General features: G+C 52.7%; 1 protein-coding gene across 2 annotated transcripts in view; it reads right to left on the bottom strand.

The window, feature by feature from the left end:
* Positions 1 to 22,548, bottom strand: part of SLC22A23 (solute carrier family 22 member 23) — a 147,750-nt gene that overhangs the window by 91,795 nt on the left and 33,407 nt on the right. For both annotated transcript variants that reach the window (XM_081245517.1, XM_081245518.1), the window contains exons 2-3: positions 21,072 to 21,175; positions 15,823 to 15,977 (exon numbers count right to left, since the gene is read on the bottom strand). In XM_081245517.1, coding sequence (XP_081101643.1) covers positions 15,823 to 15,977; positions 21,072 to 21,175 — 259 coding nt within the window. The remainder of the gene's footprint in view (positions 1 to 15,822; positions 15,978 to 21,071; positions 21,176 to 22,548) is intronic.

The following is a 22,548-nucleotide window of genomic DNA, read 5'->3' as shown; positions in this document are numbered from 1 at the left end:
TCGGGGGGATGGAGCCCCTGCAGAGTCACCTGGCCGGGGGCCTGTGCAGCAGACACCCAGGGCAAGGTGCGTCTTCCTGACTTGTGAAGCCATCGCAATCAAGTCCCGCAGATCCAGCACGAGGGGAGAGGGTGCGGGTGCGCGCATTTCAGGTTGTCACCAGCTGCTCGAAACCCACCCCACGCCTGCCGGCAGGGGGCTGCTTTGCTGGAGCCAGTTTTAAAGATCTGCCCTCGGCATGTGCCTTTTTTTTTACTAACTTGCAAACCTGATGTCACTTGTCCTAAAAAAATAATATTCAGCCAGCTTTGGTGGGTCATATATCAAAAGGACATCACAATGCTGTGTTTCAAAAAAGGCCCCGTTTTGGATGAAATGAACAGCCCCCCCTCCTGGCACGGTGTCACCAGGCCAGCTGCCACCATCTGTCTGCTGCGTCATCTGGAACAGCCGCCAGCTGGGAGTCACGTCAGGCATAAGGGAATGGGGCTCTTTTCACACCTCCTGGCCTAAGCTAAACCTCTCATCCAATGATCCTGAAGAAGAAAAAGGCAGGACCACCTGGACATTTTACATACATTCAGCCTCTCAAGTAACTGGCCTCAAATCACAGAGCGCACTGATCCGAGTTTTGAAGATTCACCCACAACGTAAGAATGCAGAGTGATCCAGGCACACCCTGGGTCCCCCTCCTGTCCCGTCCTCCTCCTGCCGTGCCCAGAGCCTCGTGGAGTCCTAGTGCAAACCCTCCATGGGCGGGCCAAGAATTCTACCCACGTCTGCAATGACCTCTCCGGCAGGCGCTCCCATGGGAGGAGCTGGGAGCCGGAAGTAAGCCTAATGCTCCGAGGGGCCCAGAGCTCTGGGCACACTCAGCGTTCCCTGCAGGTTTACGATCTCCTAGGAGGGGCCTGGGCTAAGTGTATCCCCTGCGGCCACCCTGGCCCCATTTCACGATCCATCTGTCTCATCTATGAAAGACCGGGTGGGAACTGGGGGCCGGCCTGCATCCCACGTAGGACCCTTGGCATTCCCGAGTCTGGTGTGCATCACCAGACCCTACGGGAAGGCACAGAATCTATGCAGCTCTGCTTTATTTCGTAAACATTAGTTTCAGGTCCTGAGAGCTTAACTAAAACGCTGGCTACTTGTGAAAACATGGCCGGACAGCAATGGAGCCAAGGACACTGACACTGATGCTAGAGTTCGGCCTAAGGGCCCTGCATGCCCAACGCGAGGGAACCAGACCGTTTACTGCTGATGCTGGGTCCGCTCTTTAAGTGCCTCTGGTGAGCTGTGTGGATGGAGAAGCGACACCCTGACTCTTTACAGACTCACCAAAACCCGCCATGAGATCTCTTCCCATCTCTTAGTTCTTACTGAGTATCTACCACGGGCAGAGGATACAGGATGGGCTGCGATCCCCCCTCCCCGCCATGGAGCTACGGTGAAGGCGACAGCAGTGACTCGGGGGTGGTCAACCGATCGTGGTGAAGACAAGGAGGATGGTGACCTGTGTCCTCGTTCCTGCTGGCCAGGCCCTCGATTTGTGCTCAGCCAGACTTCACTTGCACACAGGGTCACTGAGACCTTGTTTTCCTAGCAGTCCGTATCAATCAGGCGTGGTGGTGCAGGGCTGAGTCGCCAGTTTTGAGCCCAGCCAACTTTCTGGCATCCAGTCCACGTCCGTCCAGCTCACGAGGCTTCATGAGAAATCCCAGGTATTACCTTTCCTATTCATAACCACCTACGTGACATCACGCGTCCTTTTCCCTCATCTTTAATAGGCGGGAATGGGACCAAGAGAACTCCAGCCTTTCCAGCTTTAATATTTTACAGCCACACACATCCTTCTACTCTGTGACAGTGCCGCACAGATTTTCATCACGTTCCATAAATTCATTCATTCACCCAACTCATGTTTAGACACCCTTTCTGTGCCAGGTACAACCCAGGTTCCGGAGGTACAGGGGGAAGAAGAATGGGAAGGTCGTGCTCTGTGGGGTCTACTCCAGAGCCGGGGGCGGGGTATTCATGGAGATTCAGATAAATAAATATATTTCCAGGGGGTGGTAGATGCTTTAAAAAAAAGGCAGGTGGTCCTAAAGGAATAATTTGGCTGATGGTTAGATGGACGGTCTGAGAAAGTTTTGCAGATGTCACATGAGCAGAATCACGGTGACAGAACATGGCCAGGTCTGCAGAGGTCTGGGATGGAGCATCTCAGGCAGAGGGAGAGGCTCCTAAGAATGACCCGAGGAACCAGTGAGAGCCTGGCACGTGGAGAATGGGAAGGAGGTCAATTTGGCTGCAATACGGACTGAGGTCACGGGACCTCACAGGCTGCAGTGAGGACCTTGGGCTGCACAGTGAAAGCCACTGGGGGGTGTGGCAAGGACCCCGGGTCATCCCCCAGCACCCCACCCGGTCTCCTGCAGGCCTGCGGCTGTCCAAGATGAGACGGTATTTCCCAGACCCCTTGCAGCTGGGTGTGGGCAGGTTACTACGGGGATGTAAGACGTGGTACCCACGACCTCCGAGCAGTGACCTTAATGGGAAGAGCGTTCCTGCCTCCCCTTTTCCACCTCCGTGCTGGCTGGAATGTGGACGTGATGGCAGGATTAGCAGACAGGGAGGGTCCGGGCCCCGGGCTCAGGAGACCGTCCATGCCCGCCTGGATGACTACAGTGACGGGAGAAATAAACAGCTACCTTGTTTAAATCCCTGTCATTCTGGTGTTCAGGCTTCCACAGTGAAGCCACTGCTAACTAACCCAGAGGGCTTCAAGTAGATGAGCACGAGGCCTGGTTCCGGATGCACAGGTATCACCCTGGTTCCGGATGCACAGGTATCAATCACCCTGGTTCTGGATGCACGGGTATCACCCTGGGTGTAAGTGAGGAATTAGTTGCCCGGCATGAGCAGGAGGCAGGAAGACGGCTCAGGAAGCTACTGAGGGCACGAAATGGAAAGGCTTTGCTTCGGGGGCTGTGGCGGGGCGGAGGGAACCGAGGGCCTCAGCAGATGATCGGAAGGACTTGCTGATCAAGGGGAAGAGGGGAGAAAGCAACTCAGACCCTCGACGGGAGCTGCTGCGCGTGTGGTGGTTCTGGACTGTGGCTGGGAAGACGCGGGGGCCGTGGCTGTGAGGCTGAGGGCGGACGGGAGCTCTGTCTCAGCCACGCGAACCCTGAGACGCAGCTGCGCAGAGGGGCGTGGAACTGGGTAGGGAGGTCAGGGCTGGCGAAATAAACCATCCCGAGATGATGCAACACCAAGCTTCCAGCAGCGCTAACCAAAACAGCAGCTGCTAGCCACACGCGGTTACTTATATTTAATGAATGAAAATGAACTAAATGTACAGATTCAGTGCCCCAGTCCCCGGCCACATGTCACTGCTCAACTGCCACAGGTGGTGGGGTCAGAACACCGGGCAACGCAGACAGAGCACACTCCCAGCCCTGCTGCAAGGTCTCTCGGAAAGCTCTGGTCTAAAACCTCTTTCGAGGTAGTTTGTGATGACGGATTTGCTTTGTCTCACAGCCTGACGTGTGAGAGAGAATGGGAGAGAAAATAAAGGCGTGTGTTTTCCCATTTTATTTCTTCTTCTATAACTTAAACGTGTAACCACCACACTCCTTCACCCAAATCCTTCAGGTTCATGTTTATAAACTGTTCACAATAATTCCCAATATTTGAAGAGATCAGAGGTCTGTGTAACTTTCCAGAAGGTAACTATCCTGAGGTTTCAACTCTTCTTTTATTCTCAGCTGCCTTATCGGCCCTGAAGAAGGATGGGAGCCCTAAGCGATGCTCTTCCGTCCGCTGAGAGCAGACAGCCGCCGCCCCCGCCCTGCTGGCCCCCCAGCCCCACAGAGATGCCACAGCAGCGCTGATGGGACAGAAGAGCCAACTGTGCAAACACTTGCTTCTACTGTCACAAGGTGGGTGGGGAAAATGCCAAAAAAAGAAGAGCCTGGAAAACCAGCAAAAGAACAATTATCCCCTGGAGAGAACATGAAATAAGACCCTACAGTGACCCCACAGGGGAAACGGAAAATAAACGAACGGGTCAGAGACCAGCACCAGGTTTTTGGGTGACGATCACAAAGGAAAAACAAGGGTTGGGCACCGCGATCCCCTCCCGGGATGTCAGCCTTAAACCCCCGGGGGTGGCGTGTTCTGTGATTCAATTACACCCTCTTAAAGAGAGAGATCCGAGTACCCCAGAGCAAGCCGACACCCCGACAACTCCAGGCTCACATCCAACTTGCAACAACAATCCCCACCCGTGGCTGGGAGCCCGCGCCGCCGGGAGCAGGTGAAACACGAGGACGGATGCTGAAGGACGATTCCGGAGGAGACCATCTTTTCTGTGACAAAAGCGCCAAGAAGAGGAATGGCTTTGGTAAATTCCATTCATGGGAAAGAGAGATGTGAACGATGGGCTCTCCACTGAACTTTCTGCAGGGACGCCTTCCGTGACAAAGAGGACATTCTGGTTCAAACTGGTTAGAACTAGCGAGAACTAGAACAGCACAAACTCTTGCTACTTGCCAGCCACCACGGGATGAGAGGGCAAGGCCCCCAGAGCTATCTCCCCGAAACACGCAACGGAGCAAACACTTTTGCAAAAAGCGGGCGATGGCCGTCCTCCGCCTACAGAGTGAAGCCGGGACACCACACCCAGCACCCACGTCCCTCGGAGGCCCCAGCCCTTTGGGAAAACCTTCCCAGCCCCCCACGGTGACTCCCTGTGGAGCGGTCACACTCGCCGGCCAGGCTCCTGGGTGAGAGGACAGAGGTATGTCTTGGGAAGGTGCCTGGTCCTCAGGATGCTGGATGAGGCCAGAGAGGCAGGTGACTGGGAAAAGGGATGGGAGCCGGGGGGCAGGCCGGAGCCAAGCCATCCACCCGGTGATGGGGGTGGAAGGAGCTGAGGGCGGCAAGGATGCGGACAGGGAGAGGGTCACCAGCTGGGGCTGGACTCTAGACTCTAGAACGTGGGTTCCTGAGTGCGGGCAGGCCTGTCTCAGGCCACCTGAGGACACGTTCTTGGCAGTCTGCAGGAACCTTTAAATTTCATGTTCTCATGTCAGTGAAAATCCATTTACATTAACACAAGCATCACCTTGATTGTCTGGCTGAGCAGCCCAGAACCCAGCAGGGACCTGAGATTTCAGACCACGTTCGCGTCTAGGTTTACACTCCAAAGGCCGAAGGTCACCATGGCTGGCTGCACAGAGGCAGGCTTAACCGTGGTTGGAACAAAGCAGCAGGAGACAGGAGCCACCCCTGTGTTCAGCATCCCAGGACGTGACCAGGCTGAGGCCGGTGCTGGAAAGGCCACGCTCATCAGCACAGGAGCGCCAGGACACAGGACGCAGTGATGGCTTCCCGGCTCAGCCCTGGTCAGCACTGGACTAAGCGCCTGTTTAGTTAATATTTTAATGATGCCACAAACCTCACTTTATGGTCAAGAGAAGCAGACAAGTCAGCAGGGCCGTCGAGGGGCCGAGGCGTGGTGGGTGTGAAGGATGAGTATTCCATGCAGGCAAAGCCTCCTAGACAGCATCTTAGACAGCATCTTAGACAGCAAAGGTATGTGAACAGGCGTCCCGGACGCTGGGACTTTTCAAGTCCAAATGCCAAAACAGTTTAAATGTGAGACTGAATGTGAAGCCACGCCTTTCTGCTGCTTAACCCAACAAGGCTCAACAGGTGATTCTGTTTCAGGAAAAGACCCTCACCCATCACATTCAAGTGCCATTAATTTGGATCGTATTGGTTTTGGAACTGGAGGTCGTCAACACGTGGGTGTTATAGTCATTTAGAAGTTGTAAGAACTAATGCAAACTCCTTATGGGATATTTGTACACATTTAAAATGATATTAGGGTTGTCAGGAACGACATGGCAGTTACCAACATGGGCAATGGAGCCCCCGAGGCCCGGGGTCCAGTCCTGGCTCCTCCATCTCTGGGTTTGTGGTCCTGGGCCAGTTACCTCACCTACACCTCAGGTCCCCATTTGTAAAGCAGGGATAACAGTGGTGCCCAAACCACAGGGTTAAGGGGTGGAGTAACTGTACTGATACTGCACTCGGCACAGCATCAAGGCACACTGTAAAGTCCAGTCAATGCTATTAGCTCCTCCTGAAAGGTCCCACTCGCCTGGGGATTAGAGGCCTCAGTTTCCTTATCTGTAAAATGGGGGTCTTAGTAGGATCTACCTTATATAGTTAGTACGAAATTTAAAAAATATCTGTGTGAGACAGATCTTGAAAACAGCTGCCAGTATTCCATTTCCTTGTGTCTTTCTCAGCAATGAATGGAGTGTTCTGGGTGTGATGGGTACCCAGGTACTGGGGTCCAACAGAAGAGCCGAGGGCCCCTCGTGTGATTTGTCCAGGAGAACCTTTCCTTTAGTTTATTATCTTCTCCTGCCCCTGAAGTGGTTCGGAGTTTAAAAACGCAGCCTGTGGGGCTCTGGATGGATGTCACAGGAGAGGTAGTTTATTAGGCCAGCTGCTGGAGAAACGGTTATGAAGCGGATTCTTACCCCCGCCTGTCCCCACCACAGTGACTCTCCTCCGTATCCCCCAGCAAGTAGCCAGCCCCAGTCTAACGTTCCCCTCCAGCTAAGTGCTCCGAGTTTGCTGTGAGCTCAGGGAAGCCCTCGGATGAGGCCCTTTGGAAGAGGAAAGCCTTGATGATCCCAGCACAGGATTCCCGCTTTCAGCAGAGCGGTGGCCGTCACACGCAAAGAAGCACGCACATGAACACACACGCCCACGCCCACTTCCCTGGATCTTCATGGTTTACTGACGGCAATTACGCTCATCCTCTCGACTCTCTGCACCACCCTTCACGGTGAGAAACGGGTTTAGAGTCTTCAAGCACCTCGCCCAAGATCACACCGGGTGAGCGCTGGGGCCTGGCTTACATCCAACACCAAACCCTCCCCAGCATCTTCGAGGCTGCTGACATGTGACACACACATGCGTGCCTGTGGACGAGAAGGAGGGTGGGCGCACAGCGAGTGTGCAGACCCTGCTTTCGGCGTGAGCAACAAGACATCCCTTGGAAGACAAAACTGCATCTCTAGTTCAAATGCAGTTCTGAATTCCCAGCTACTGAGCCAAGAGAATGCACTGTTTCAGGGGACTTCAAGAAAAGACTCATTACTGATTTGCCTTCTAAACTCAATTCTTTCTACCCAATTAGAATCAACACTTGTTTGTTATTTTCTTGCACAGCAAGGTGGATGCACTTAAGCCACTGACTTGTACGCTTAAGAATGGTTGCGATGGTAAATTTTATGTTACATACATTTCACCAAAAAAGAAGTTACTTTCTTTCTAAAATACTTGACATGAGGACAAGATGTATCCCTCTGGGGAAAACAGAAATTAAAACCTATGCTTGAAATGATTTAGATTACATTAATCGCTAAATGGGAGTTGCTTTTGCCCCAGTTACCTCTGACCTACTGGGCAACCACTGCTCCATCCCAGGGCTGTTTCTCAATCCTCGTCTTGCATCACTGGACACTCTCACTGGCCCCTCCTTAGCGCCCTGGTTATCAGGCTACCCTGACTTTCCACCGACCACTCAGGCTACTCCTTTCCACCTCCCTCACTGCTTCCTCTTCCTCCACCCGTTTATTTCTCATGTTACACAGGCTCTGAGCAAACTCAGCTATGCCGGGGCCTTGTAACTGCTACCTTGATGCTGAGGACATGCGGACCTTGCTACTGAACTTCTGAACAGCCGATCACCTGCTAAATCAATCACCCCAGATGCCCCTAAGGCACCACCAACTCGTCCTGTCTGAAACTGAAGCTGTCATCTTCCCTTGGCAAACCTGCCAGAGGAGGGGAGGGGCCAGTGGCTTCGAAATCTATCTATAGGATTAGGAATCTGAAAGCCTGGGCTGCATTCCTCACCCCACCATTTGGAGGAAAACCTGTCCAGGTGCCCAAGCTGGTCACCAGGTCCTCTCCTCCCCCTTCTCCAATCACCTAAGCTCAGGTCCCACCTCCCCAAAGTCTCTCCTTCCCCGTGGCCACAGTCTTCACCCAGGCTCTCCTTCCTCACCCAGATGCTGCAACTGCCTGCAACCTTCAGCGTGGTCTGCTTCCCTGGTCTTCTTCCGCTGCCCCAACCTGAGCAATCCCCCCAGAACGTGCATCTAAAACGGCACCTTTCTGCTTGAGACCCTGCAGCAGGCTGGCACTGTCCCAAGGTCACGGAGGACAGATCTTTTTGTGCATTGTCCCAGCCTCCTTCCCAGGCTTCACTATTCATGATTCAGCCTCTGGGCTACACCCAGCCCCTAATAACCCACAATATCCAGGATGCTCTAGGCTCCAGCTGGTCCCTACCATTCACATTACCCAGGATGCACTAGGCTCCACCCGGCCCCTAGTCACTCACATTTGCCAGGATGCACTAGACTCCAGCTGGTCCCTGATCACCCACAGTACCCAGAATGCACTAGGCTCCAGCTCGTCCCTGATCAACCACAGTACCTAGAATGCTCTAGGCGCCTCTGGCCTCTGAGTATCCACTGCAAATAGCTAACACCCACTCTCCCTGACGCCACCAAGTTCACAGCTCGGGCTTGCTTTCCGACACTCTCAGTGCAGCCGGGGCCTGGCCCTGCATCTCCCTCACTAAACTCTGAGTCCTGGTGGGCAGGAAGGTGTGTCTGCCTTTGCGTGCTCAGCCCCTGACTTAGGTACCCGGTAAGTGCTCAAGTTAATCACGGTCCCCTGGCACCTAGTAAGCCCTCGAACGCTTGCTGAGTGCATGAGTGAAGGAGAAAGCAGTCCTGTTTTCACGAGAGCCACCAAAAACAAAACCGAGACTCTCTGAAGCCGAGTTGCTCTGGCGTGACACAGAGCCACACGGTCGCTGACAGCAAGCCTTCAGGGCTCTGCGTCACGGGAGTTACGTTTCCCTCTATTCTCTCAGCCAAGATTATGGTTATTTTTGCCAACAGGAGTCTTGGCAAACCAGTCATGATTTCATCTCCCACCAGGTCCGTTTGGATGTTTTTAAAGAAGCCTGGTCTTTTTCACTTGCTTTCCAGGTGACGTTCCTCTCTTTTGTTTCAAGAGTGAAAAACAAAACAAAGTGAGTCCAACCTCGCTCTCCTACTTCTCCTCAACCCCCTCTTCCAGTAGCACAACTTCCAGCACTGTGTCCCTTCCTGTCCTTCCAGACAAGAAAAGAAAATCCTGTGGCATCTAACGGGATTCCTGGAACAGACCTGTGAGTCCACCTGGCAAACGTGTGGTGAGAAAGGAGGGTGGAGTGGGCAAGAAAAGGCTTTCCCAGGTAGGGTGGGGGCGGCGGCTGGTGGAGCTGCGGTCTGGAAGGCAGGGCCGAGAGCCACAGGGACAGGGAAGCAGTCCACCACTAGTCCTGCCCCCACCCACCTCCCACATCACCTTTGACCTCAGCCCCTCAGCGCCGCAGCCTCCAGAGAGCAACGACTCAGGCTGCCAGCGCGGGCTGGAGAAGGACACCATTCAGGGCCAAGCATTCCCAGTCTCCCGTCCTTCCTGGCCCCTGTTGAGGGCTATGAAACCCTCAGCACCAGAGGAGGCTCCTGGTTGAGCTTAGAATGAAAAGTCACGGGATGCCTAAGTAGGAAAGCGCGGGGGCAGCGGTGGTTTCCACTTGATTTTGTCGTTGTCTTATCTTGACAGCAGTAGTCAGTGTTAACACCTAGAATCCATTTGTTTTTGTTTTCTACCCACTTTCTCCACAAATGGTTCCACGGGACACACTTTGAAACCTGTGCCCTGACTTGAGAGAGAGGGAGACAGAAGCTTAGAGATAAAGCAGTTTGTTACAGGCACAGGGTCGGTCCATCACGGAGCCCACACGACACCTGGATCTCCTGATTTCCACATCTCTCTCCTTCCCCTTTTAGTGTGTGAGCAGCTTGTTTCAAACGAAGCCTTCATGCACCACTAGAATCCCAGTCTTGGAAACACCCAGTACTCAGGGATAGACACAGCTTTAATAACATCCTCCACTGCAGGGGAAAAGGCATCCAAATACTCTAATTTTAGAACGCCAGATATCTAAATATTTTCTACTTTTTCCGCTGATTTTGAGACAGGACTCTCTTCACCAAATTCAAAACACCCAAAGGAAGATGCACTTGACGCCCACTACACGCACCTCTGTCCCAACTTCCAGCAGAAGACTGGGCGTCCGGCCTCAGTGATGCCACGAGCCGCGTACCCTTCCTCTGCCCTCATATTTCCACCTCTGACGTCCAGGTGACACAATATATCTTCACATGCCCTAGAGCCACACAGACATTTGCACTTTCTTCAGAGAAAAGTCCCCATATAAATCCAAGTTGCGGCTAATATGTGAGAAGGGGGAGAGAGGTTTCATCATTTTTATTTGAAGATCGGGCACTGCTTTGAGAAACACTAGTCCTCGGCGGCATTTCCTGGTTCCCTTCTGGACGACTCGCCTCTCCAGTCTCAGACCAGCGGCAGGGCCCCAGCCGCTGCCACCTCAACCCCTCGGGAGGACGGGACTAAGCTGCCGGGAACCCCTGCCCTCTCATGGCATCCCAAGAGTGCTGGGGTTCCTGCGAGGTGTGACGGGGAAGGCAGGTGAGGGGACAAAGGCCTTGTTACCTTTCTCTTATACATCTGCTCCCTTCCTTGTCACAGTCTGTCTGTGGGTTAGTAAAGTGTTTCCCATGAAGAAAAAGACAGATGGGGAAACCTAAGTCCGTTCTGATTTCCCAACCATGCCGTTTTGAACCCGGATCAAACCAAAACTCTTCTGAAGTTTAAAAATAAATGTTTGCCAAAGGCTTTGGGTAAACTCTGACTCACTTCCTTGGTGGACAAAGCCCTGTAGGTAGAGCTGGTCCCACCACAACGGGGCTGTGGCTCCCAGGGTGGCTGCAGGGAAGGCCCAAGCATCTGAAGACGGGGCAGGTGGGGGAAGAAAGAGGCAACAGATGACGAGGGCCAAGCACACGTTCACGAGAAGCTGTCCCCTCACCCCAACGCAGTGCCAATATCTGCTCATCAGCCAGCTGGGGACACTTAGACGGAAAGTGTCCCTTCACCCCAACGCAGTGCCAATATCTGCTCATCAGCCAGCTGAGGTCACTTACTCGACCACACAGCTCAATGACTCAGTCCCTGGTGCCACTGTTCAGTGGACTGTCTTCTTAACGTACAGCACAGCTCTGACGCTCAAAAACCCTGTCGACTGAAATACGCCCCAAGGAATATTAGTTCAGAAGAACATCAAATTATAGAAATACAGGCAATCGCGAGGAAGAAAGTCACCCAGCATGATGGAAATTACTCAGCCTGAGTCCAGATCCATCATGTATCTCATGAGCTAGTGAGAAGCAGAACATCACCCCACGCAGAGCAAACTCAAGGTTCTTCAGAGATTATTTACCAGTTAAGACGAGGCTCCTCATTTTGCAAAGTTATCAGTAACTTAGTCACCTGTGAAATTTCTTGTCACTCCTTACGTGTAAAATTCGTCCAATTATGTAGGCTGTCTGGGTTTGAGGAGGGTTATTATAATGAGAACATGAAGTTTTTAATTTTTCAAGGAAATTGTTCAAACAAAACAAAACAATTGTTTTGTTTTTCGGCCTAACTGTTGCTAGGCCGAAAAACAAAAAGAAAAAAGTAACGTTCATTCACCCACCGTCAGTAAGGTATGGTCTCTGCTGGCAAAAAGCAGGGCTCATTACTTGCGCTCAGGGTCGGGGGAGGTTGCTAAAAGTGGGGAGGGAAGACAGAGATCAAATGAGGAGAGAAACTCAAAAAAGTACGCTAAAAGCATTCCTCTCCCCCAGGACTTATTACATCTGATATCAAGTCAACTCAAACAGCTATAACCTCTCGGGGCTTCTTTTAAACAAGGACACATCTTTACAAAAGCTGCATCACTCTGTCTGTGAGGTTATGAATCCTTGCTGAAAAAAGAATTCACACCGCAACAAATCACATCTGCCCGTGTTGAAAAGCGTCTATTTCTTTAGTCTCTGACAAGACTTTATTTTTCATAAACGAATAAGGAAATGTGATGCTCGCTTCTTTTCTTTGTCTGTGGTTCCCTGCTGCTGGCCCAGCTAAGTCAAGACTTTCTACCTTTTTTTTTTTTTTTTTCAGGTCCAGAGCTAAAGGGCTACCATGAAGCCACCAGGGTGGCCCAAGTGTGTTTAATTATTTCAGGGTCTTGTGAGGCCTCAGAGGCGGCAGGAAGCTCGTCTGTAGCTGCCACTAACCACTCAGCATGGCTCGCTGTCTCTGGTTCCTGCCAACATGCTTACAGGTACAGACGCCTGGGAAGATGCCAACCGTCTCTAGTTTATGTCCTAATTACACAACCACATCTCCCTTTGGTGAGCCGAAGGAAACTAAAGTTTCAAGGAGAGAGTCTTTAACTGGAATGCACCTTAGACAAATTCCAAAACAGGAAAAACCTTAAGCAGCCTTGCATGTAAAGCACAAAACTTTCACACGTCAGCAGCATGTCTCAAAATGAAGAGTCCACCTTCGTGGCAAGCTCCGCAAGAAACGAAATCGGCAAAAATCATGACTCTCGCTTCTTACGACGCCAAGAACCCGCAAGGCTGAAAAAAGAACGATATCCAGGTCTCTTCTGAGAAAATTCAGACCTTTCCAGCAGATGCGTGAAGTAAGCTAAAAACCTGCCAGTTGAAGCGGGAGAAAACGTCAGGGCTGTAAAAAATGTATCTTCCAAATAATCAACTGCCCCAATGTAAAAACTCTTCTTTAGAGTCGAGAAATACTTCGACCCTGTGACCAGGGTTATGAAGAATTTCCTTTAAGTAAAACAAATTCCCAAGCATTCACTAAGCATATATACTACTTGTGTATAAAACGCTAGCAAGCACACTAATTAGGAAATTCAGAGTCACCTGCCCTACAGACTGAGAGCTGGTCTCTTAAATTCTCGTCACCAGCCTGTCTTCTCCCAAGATTGCCAGAGAGAGGGGCTACCCCAGCCCAGCACGCAGCACACCCACCCCAATGCTGTCTGCCCGTTACAACTTTATTTCCTTTTTTGAGTCTCCCTTCCCAAACTTAGCTTTCCTGATTTATGCTGTTTAAATATTATCTCAATGAACTCCAAGTAATCACTTATATCGTTTTGCTTTATTTTAATTTTGCTATATCAGATATCGTATTAACTCGGACAATGGGCCACTGGTGGATATTTGGAAATTTTCATTGCAATGGTATCTGTCGTGACGTTTGACTCATAATCCCAATCTAAGAAAACATAACTATTTATTTATGCCTTGCTTCATTTCTGAGAAAATTTAAGACCGTGCGCAGAAATCCATATAATAAAATAATACTTAAATTATGGAGATAGGAAAATGGGACAAAGGAGAAACGAAAGCAGAAAATTTCAAATAAAACTAGGAGAGGGGCCAGCATTTAAAGCTCAGCTTGTCAAGCCCACACACACGCTAGATCAGATTCTAAGCTTTCCAAGCTTCCCAGCGTCAGGGGAAAGAGAGAGCATCACTTATCACTGACTAAAATATGACGGCCCACTGGTCAAATCCGGCCACCATCTGCCTCTGTAAACACAGTCCTACACGACCACACCTAGTCATTTACATATTATTTATGGCTGCTTTCAGGATACGATGGCAGATCTGAGTAGCTGCAACAGAATAAAATATTTACTACCTGTCCCTTTACAGAAAAAAGTCTGCAGATGCCTGGGTTACACGATCTGTGCCAGTAAGATGGCAGCAAAGCTGCCTCCCGGGATAAGCACGCTCTTCGTATGGTTCTGAAGTATGTAAGAGAACCTTCTACTATAAAGAGCTCACTGTAATCTCATGAAAAAGCAGCCATAGCTTCATTTTTCACAGCACACAGAGCAACAGATTTCACAGGGACCATGGCGAGTCTACGTGAGGCTGAAATGATGCCGCTGGAGGGAAATCCTCTCCAGGTCTGGCTGAGTTCAGCGGAGTCTGCAGAGATGGCCAGTGCTGGCCACCCCCTGCCCTCCTTCCTTATCACAGGCCGGCAGGGCTAACAGGTCAGGCTCCTCTCCCGCTGGGCCCCAAGGGTCCTCCCAGGTCCTCTGAGGTCTCTGTCAGCAGGTGGCACGCAAGATAAAACCGATATGTCAGCTTTGCTTTAAGGCTCTTTTCCGTGAACATTCTCTCCACTGAACGTGGTTAAGTACCGGGGTGGTGAGATGGAGGTTATTTCTCTGCTAAGTTCCTGAAGCGTGGCTGTTCCATTCTGCCAGCATGCAGAGCCGTCCCCGGGAACAGCGTCCTCGAGGAAGCAAAGGACGGATGTCCTCCTGTGGGAACCGGAGCCCCGGGGGGATGGCGGCCTGGAGAGCAGACACCCCCGCGCCTGAACAAACATGGGGCCAGAGGGCCTGAGAGCAGGGCGCGCAGCCTCCTCCAGAACGAGCGCGAGAGCCTCTCCTCTGCACAGACGGACGGGTGCACAGGGATGGAGAACGGCCCAGGCACCTTGAATGGAAGCGCTCAAGCCCACCCCCACCCCATGGTGTTTGTTCAAAGAAACAAACCCTCCGAACAGCCATCACCTCGACCCACTGCCCTGGAACACGTACATTCCTTAAGAACCCCCAAGAGCAAGGGTTCCAAAATAAATGCAAATAACCTGGAAATGGTGATTTCTAAGAAACCACAATTCAATTCAGTGTTGGAAGAAGATAACAAAACTGTCAACAGTGACTTTAGGAGAACACCTCTGCAGCCCTTTTATTCTCTGTGGTTATAAAGCTACGTTATAATCGACTATAGTTCTGTTCTCTACAATAAGGGAACAAAATCCAGGCTATCTAAAAGTGTTATTTAAAGGGATCATAGACTAAACTAAGAGAGCCGTACTTTAAGATAATCAGAGCTATCCTTACTGACCCCAGTGGAAACTGCTACTTGGTCTATCCTGCCTATGTTGTCAAAGGGAAAGAAAAAGAAAACATGGCATAAATCATCTCACATTAGTCCTAACAGTTCTTTCCACACTGTGATTAAAAAGTATAAAACGAGAAAATAAGTAAATGCCTAAAACCTTCCTTCTTCTTGTGGGTTGTGGCCCTGCGCTAGAAACCACCAACTACAAAGAAGGGAGACGACCATCCTTGACAGGAGAGTTAAAACGGTCACAGACACGATGGAAATTTCCTTCACCCTAAAGAGACTGCCGTTTGCTCTCCCAGCACCAGTGCTTAGGGTTCAAGTCCACACCACTTAAGCCACGTGGGGAGGTGGGAAGCCTGGACCCGGCACAGTCTTAAAGGAAAAAAGACAAGAAAAACTCCCGAGGAGTCCACCAGACACTGAGCCCAGACCAACTGGAGGAGGCACTTGGTACGCTCTTCTGGAACCAAGCGCAGGGAAGCCCGGATACGTCCAGGTTTGGCAGTGCACGGAACGTGAGCACAGGACCTCCCGGGGGAAAGCAGAAGCCCGTCCAGGCCCACCGCAGGCCGATCCCCACTTCTCCGGGCCACGATGCCGCCCCCCCACGCCCTCCGACGGGCCCTGAGCCTGAGCTGGGGCTCGGGCTGAAGGGAGGGTTAGAGACACAACGTGGGAACAAGTGTTTTCGCAGCAGACGAGGCGTGCGGTCCGCACCTCCAGAAGCTGCTGCCTCCACAGCCCGCCCCCCGCCTCCCCGAATCGCAGCGCGCAGACACCCTTCCCGAACCTCGCACGCCGCGGCCACGCTTCCCCTCGTTCCCTCAAGACCCGCCGTGAAGCTCCTACTTACGTAGCGCGTACAGGGTGAGGATCACTCCAGCCAGGCAGAATCCTTCAAAGAACCTGAGTGTGCTGAGCATGGTCACGTTCACAGACAGCGCCACCGTCAGTCCAAAGATGAGGATGAAGATGACGCAGAAGAGCAGCACGGGCCGCCGGCCGGACCTGCACGCGGACAGGGACACGGTTAGCCGCCACCGCCGGGTGGGGCCGCCAGCCGGACGCCACGGCATCCCTGGGACCGCGGGTGCTCGATGGGTGCTGGATGAGCACCGCACTGAGTCTGTATCCCTCCTGGACCCACCTGGGGAGGCCCAGAGGTAGAAGGCCCCCGGGGGATATGCACGCACCCGCTCGACTTGTACATTAGGGAACACAGGTCAACAGTACCGCCCAACAGACAAGAGACAGGAACCAAGTCCTGTTGGCGAGTCTGTTCCCGAGTACAGGGGGATAATTCAACACAATCAATAATACCTTCCCCAAACACCAACCTTGACACGCCCAACATTCAGTGTCTTGAGAAGCTGCTGACCTTTGGAACTGGCTCCAAGGTCAACACAGACCCCAAGCAAGCGGCTTCAAGCCGTCTCTGGGCTGTTAACTAGTCTGGCCCGACCTCACCCGTGGCCTGGTGGAGCCAAGGGCCCAGCCAGCTGCCAACTGGTTTCAACTGTACGATGAGAAGAAAATTTAAGGGATCACAGGCTAAACTAAGGTAGCCTGGCCTGTACACAATGGGTGTGGACCTGAAAGTGAAGCCCCCAGGGGCCCATCCTCTGCATCTCGGGAAAGGGCAGCGCGCACCCACCCTGGGCTGCTGGGCCACAGCGCCAGCCGGTGAGAGCTCGGTGACCACTAGAGGGCGATGTGCTTCTAGGCGTGGCCCGGGGTGGGGTGGTGGCCGGGTAGCAGTGGCCTATTGGGATGCGGAGGCCCTTGTTCTCCATCCCTCCCAAGCTAAGCTGCCATGTGTCCCAAGGAAAGCAGAACCCTCCATCACACAGGTGAATGTGACACAGCCAGAGTGAACTGGAAGGAAAGCTCACAGAGCAACTGGACTCCATTTGCCAAGGGAACAAAGGCCACGCCTGGTACCCCAAACACCTAGACTTAGGACAAGGCACCTACCTAAGAGCAAAGTGCCCAGAAAGGGCAAATGGAGAGAAATGGAGAGTAGATTCGTGGCTGTCCAGGGCTGGGGTGAGAACGGCAGGGACTACAAATGGGCAGGAGGTGGACATGTTGTAGACTCAGCATGTGGTGTGACTGCATAACCCTGTAAATAGACTAAAACTCACTGGATTGGGTACTTAAAATGGGAGAGCTTTATGGGATGTAAATTATCTCTCAGTAAAGCTGCTTTCTGAAAAAGCAATACTCAGTAGTGCACAGCCTTGCCCTGTGCAGGCGATGGATGTAATTTCTAGAAACTCTGGGGGTGGGAACTACAGGACACAACTTCATTCAGAATTCCTTAGGCTTCTGAGCATCCCCACCAGTCACTTTGGTTTAGAGAAAGGAGGACAAGGCTGTGGGCTCAACGCAACGTAAGTCAACCTTCTTATCGAGATTTTAGCCACTACCTCCCTTGACTTGTGCTGGGGTCACTAAGCCCTCATGAGCAAAGACTCTATAGGTAGTTTGGTCCAAACCCAACCCGTTTACAGAAACAAATGTAAGCATGGCTTAGTCGGTCTCCTAAAATGAAGGAAAACAAAGTCTAACTTACCCACCTTTGTCTACCTCGACTTCCCTTCTCTGTAACATGGGGATAACCGTCCTGCATCACAGTGCGTTGGGATCGCTAACAGGGATGATGGACAGGCCACCAAGCAGCTCGTGGGTCCCCTTCCCGCGTCCTGCGTCCCTGTCGCCCACCAGACACGGTCTGCCCTGTCCTGACACTTTAAGAAAGATCCTGGATTTTTATTTTAACTTGTAGAAATGATTCTAAATCTTTCCCTCCCAAATGGTTGCTAAAATCATTAAGCGAAAATCAGTATTAGGAAATGTGGGACCAACACGGTCCTCAGAGTCAGAGCCCCGGCCCCGAACCCAGGCTCCCTGAGGAAGGAGGGAATCTTGAGGAAGGCCAGGCTCCGCCCGACGAGCCTTGTGCTTTCTTCAGGAAGGGCCGTTGGGTACAGACACGTGCAAGTGATTTAGAAAGCACTGGAGTTCAAGTGCGCACCGGCTGCCCCAGAGCTGGGGCCTCCCCCACCGGCTGACCGGTAAAATCGCACCCCCAAATCTGTGATGCAGAGCCTTTGCAGTCGGGATCTGTGATGCGCAGAGTCACGGCCTTGGGGGGGCCCCGGTCCTAATCCTCAGACCCTGTGACTGTGTCACCTCTCAAGGCAAAAGGGGCTGTACAGACGTGACGAAGGGGAAGGGCCTGAGGTGAGGTGACTGTCCAGGTGGGTCCAATCTAAGGACCCGGAGAGCCTGTCCTGGCTGCAGGGAACCAGAGAGATGACCTTGTGAGAAGGACCTGACCAGCCACCTCGGGCTCGGGAACTAGAAGTGGGCCGGGAGCCAAGGAACGCGAGAAGGTGGAGAAAGCAAGGAAGTGAATTATTCTCTCCTGGCACCTCCAGGGGGTCCTGCAGCCCTGCGGGCACTCTGAGTTCAGCCTGGCGCGCACGACAGGACCGCAAGTCAGCTCAGCCAAGCCACCAAGTGCCTGGTGACTGTGACAGCTACCCCAGGGAGATGCGACGGGGCCTCAGCAGGACACAGACGTCCCGCCCAAATGGAGGGCTCGGAGGGGTCATTTACAAAGGGGGGGCGGGGCGAGCTGGGAGAGGAGGCTGGGGCTGCCGACAGCAGGCAGCGGGAGCAAGGGCAGTCCGGAGCTCAGAAACGGGGCGCAGGCCGGGGGGCCCCGACCGATGGTAACTCTACAGAGACCAAGCAGGGGAGGGAAATGCCGCCACCTTGCTGTCCCCTCCCTCACATCTCCAGCCAGTGATCCCCCTACCCCCCGCCCTCCGCCCCGCTGGCCAGGCTCAGCCGGGAGCCAGAGGGCAAGAGGGCCTGCGGTGCAGCCCATAAAGGCAGCCTCCCGGGACCGGCTGGACGAGACATGCAGGATGTCCCGCCAAAGACCCAGTGAGGGGGGGAACGAGGTCATGGGGCGAGAGCCACTGGCCGGGCCGGTCCCCCGCTTCCCTGTGAACTAACGCGTGACCGTACACACTGTCCGCTCCCATATAGAACGTGTGTGGAAAACAGTCACTTTTTAAAGTTTTCTTAGACGCTGACTGCGGTCTTAGCTTAACCTACGACTTGATCAACTTCCCTACACGGCCGTGAAACGGTGCCAAGGGCTGTGAAATCTGGGCTTCCCTCTACATGTGTTTATCTCCTTTGAAGCAAGGCTCTAGCGGGGAGTAAAATGCCAAAAATAAATCAGGCAAGGGTGGAAAACACCAAACTTTCAAACTGGAACTGAGGCCCACGCAACCTGTGCAGAAAGCCCCAGCACAAGCCGCCTGCCCTGGCTTCCCGGTGCCCCTTGCCCACCCACCGCGACCTTGGCGAAGCGGCCACGGCATCAGACTCTGGCTGCTCGCCAAGGAAGACCCCAAACTCTCCTGTCTTCTGTCCCCAGGCCTGGCGTGCGGTCCGGGAGGCCAAAAGGCGTGGATGGGCAAGAAGTAAGAAACCACAAAACCACGTTTAAACAATTCAAACCGTCACAGATGTGTTGGTCCAAGTCCGTATTTACTTCCCCTATTAAATCTCTCAGGAATCAGGACACTAAAACCTCCGTCAAGTCCGTGTTTTTAGAAAGAAGTGACATGGTTATATTACCACAGCTTTCCCCACCTATTTCAATGCAGGTTTCTAGGAAACAAAAGTCCTTGTGGTTAAAACACTGGGATTAGAGTATCTTTTAGGTCAGTATAGCTGAGTCTGAAGACCTTAAAGCTCAAGTATTTGGTTAAAAAAAAAAAAAAAAACCCAAACGCTCGCCCTTTCCCCGCCTCCATCCCCCAAGAAAAGCCACCACCAAACCCCATGCGAGGGCGGGCTGTGGGTTTCCAGAGATGACTGACAGTGTCTCTGTTGCCGTCTCCAGGGAGTATGCCCTTAAGAAGCACTTCCAAACGATGATTAAGCAAATTCTGAACACTCAGGACATCACACTTCACATTAATGCAAGGAACTCCCAAATAGGCGCTAGCTTTGGGTAAGAAAGTTCTAGAACCTGAAAGGGGCCTCCCTGGGCTCCCCCGCCGCTCTGTCCCCGGAGGTGCTCTCTGGAGCACCAGCCAGCTGTCTACACCCGTGGAGCCAGGCTCTGGGGCCACCACCAGCTTAGTCTCAAATCCTGGCTCTCCGACCTAAAAGCCGAGTGAACCCGGGGATTTTACTTGAACATCCGTGCTTCCGTTTCTCCACTGTGAGACAGGGGTAATAACAGTACCTTCCTAACAGGGTGCTGTGAGGATGGGCTATTCTAATCCATGGAGACACTCAGCACAGTGCCCGGCACCGGCAGGCAGGCGGCCAGTAAGTGAGGGGTGCTACCACTGTCGCTGTTATTATTACCATGACTACCCCCCATCGCCCTCCGAGCAACCAGTCACTTCACCCTGAACCACACACCTGGCCCCTGACCCACCCAAGTAAAGCGTATTCATTCTCGCCTCTGGTCACCGCCCCTCTGCCTGCACTGCCCAGCCATTACCCACATGCTGTCCACTTTTCAAGGTCCAGCTCCCCGGGGACCTGCACAGGCATCTGCTGGCCAAGCCGACTACAAGGACTGTCCCTCTCTAAGATCTGTGCAGCATTCAGGGCGCTCATGGGCACAGCCCCACCGTCCAGCTCTCAGGGGTGAAGAGAGTCCGGCGTGTCCTCTCCCCATCTTTTGACGCCTCTTGTATATCCACCCGCTGAGGGCCCAGCCCATAAAGCCTCGAAGCCACGTCCCCAGGCTCTTCCTAACCGCACTCTGACGGGTCAGGAGGACATGGGCTTGCAGGCTGCGAAGCTGGTTTTGCTAGATTCTAGCAGCCGCGGAATTGCAATGAATTTAGATTCTCACTTCAAAAGGGTCTGCTCTGTGCACTGGCCAATTCCTTTCATTCTGAATTCTGCAGGTGGCAGCGACAGCCTTCTGCTCTGGCACCAGCGCCAGGGCAGAGGAGAGCGTCGGTCACGGTGAGCTCGGCCGACCGTGCCCCGTGAGGCAGCGGAGGCTCGCTGCGGCTCCCGGGTTTGCGCGGCGGGCATGTGGGTACTTACCAGTCAGCAATGCATCCGGTTACCAGGTAGCCAGAGATTAATCCAACCAGTAAGGAGAACTTAGCGACATGGACCTTCCAGGCATTATCACACACAAGATCCCACTAGAGAGGGGCAAATAGAAAACAGATCAGAGAGAAACACACACAGAGGCCACTTGTCAATCATAAGGGCAACACATAATTGCGCTCAGGGTCATGACACCCTTTACAGGCTGTGTCACACATACCGCTAAGAGTCTCTTCAATGTTTTTGAAAATCCAACAATGAGAAATATAATCTGCCCACAGAAGGCGGTGTAATGTTTTAGCCCGGGACAGAGGATAAAAGTCTGCAGGGTCTCACAGCCCCCATGACATCTGCGGATGAGTCTTTCCTCCACCCTGCCACCACAGGCTGGGAGTCCCCCATCACTGGCACAGCTGTCACGCGGCCCTGCAGGTGGAAAGCCCCTGCCAGCTTTTTGCACGGGGTATCACAGTAACACAAGGAAACTGAAAGTAACCTCTGTGTTTCCATCCCAAAAAACTCCCCAAACTTTATAAGTCGTCTTAAAAATAAAGAGGGTTAGCAGTAAATACTGAAATATCAACCTTAACTAAGCATTCTTACTTTTTTTCCTCATCAATGTCCCTTGTGTTTTCCCATATTACATCCTAAAGCCACCTGCCCCGCTTGGAGAGAAAGCCAATCAACTGGTGAATACAACATTTAGACTGTTTTTGCAATTAAGCTTTATTATTTAGAAAAAGAAATAAAAATAACCCTCCAATTTTTCCTTCCTCCTTTTGCAGAAGTGAGAGAGAAATGCACGTCTGTTCCCTTGAAGTGACGTGTGTCCAAGTGGAAACACGGCCCTCAATCCACAAGCAACTGACGTCTGGGCCCGAGAGGCAAACAAATGGGGTCTCGGCTTCAACGGGCTTTGGGACAAGCCGAGCTTCTGCACCAGCCACTGCGGAGGGAGGGGCCAGCCTGGACAGAGCAAGAAGGCAGCCGCCCGCCACCTCATTCCCTGGACTCCCTGGGACACATACAGGGCCGGCACTGCTAGCTGCACGTAATCTCATCATTAACAGTTCAGATACAGGAGTTCTTTACGGGGATGACATCCCCCTATGTCTGCCCAGGGACCGGTGGCATCAGCATCACCTGTGAAGGCGTTAGAAATGCACATTCTCGGGCCCACGCCAGACCCCGAATGGGAAGTTCTGGAGGAAGCACAGCAAGCAGTTTAACAAGCCGTCCAGGTGACAACGATGCCGCCCTGGCCTGCCATTTCCCTGCTGTTTTGAATACAGTGAATGAGCTTCCCTGGCCTGGGCCAGGGCTCAAACAGTCAACCCCCAAGAGCAGGGTGAGGCCAAAGGCCGCATGAAACATGCACAGCAGGCCTGGTCAGTGCTTTGTGCAGCAAATGCCGGGTCAGAAACTAGAGTGTGAGCTAAGGGGGCTTTCGCAGGCCAGCCTGGAAAAC

This window comes from Mesoplodon bidens (genome assembly GCF_964165515.1).
Source record: "Mesoplodon bidens genome assembly, chromosome: 10".
Lineage (NCBI taxonomy): Eukaryota > Metazoa > Chordata > Mammalia > Artiodactyla > Ziphiidae > Mesoplodon > Mesoplodon bidens.
This window is presented reverse-complemented; position numbering and strand designations above follow the sequence as displayed.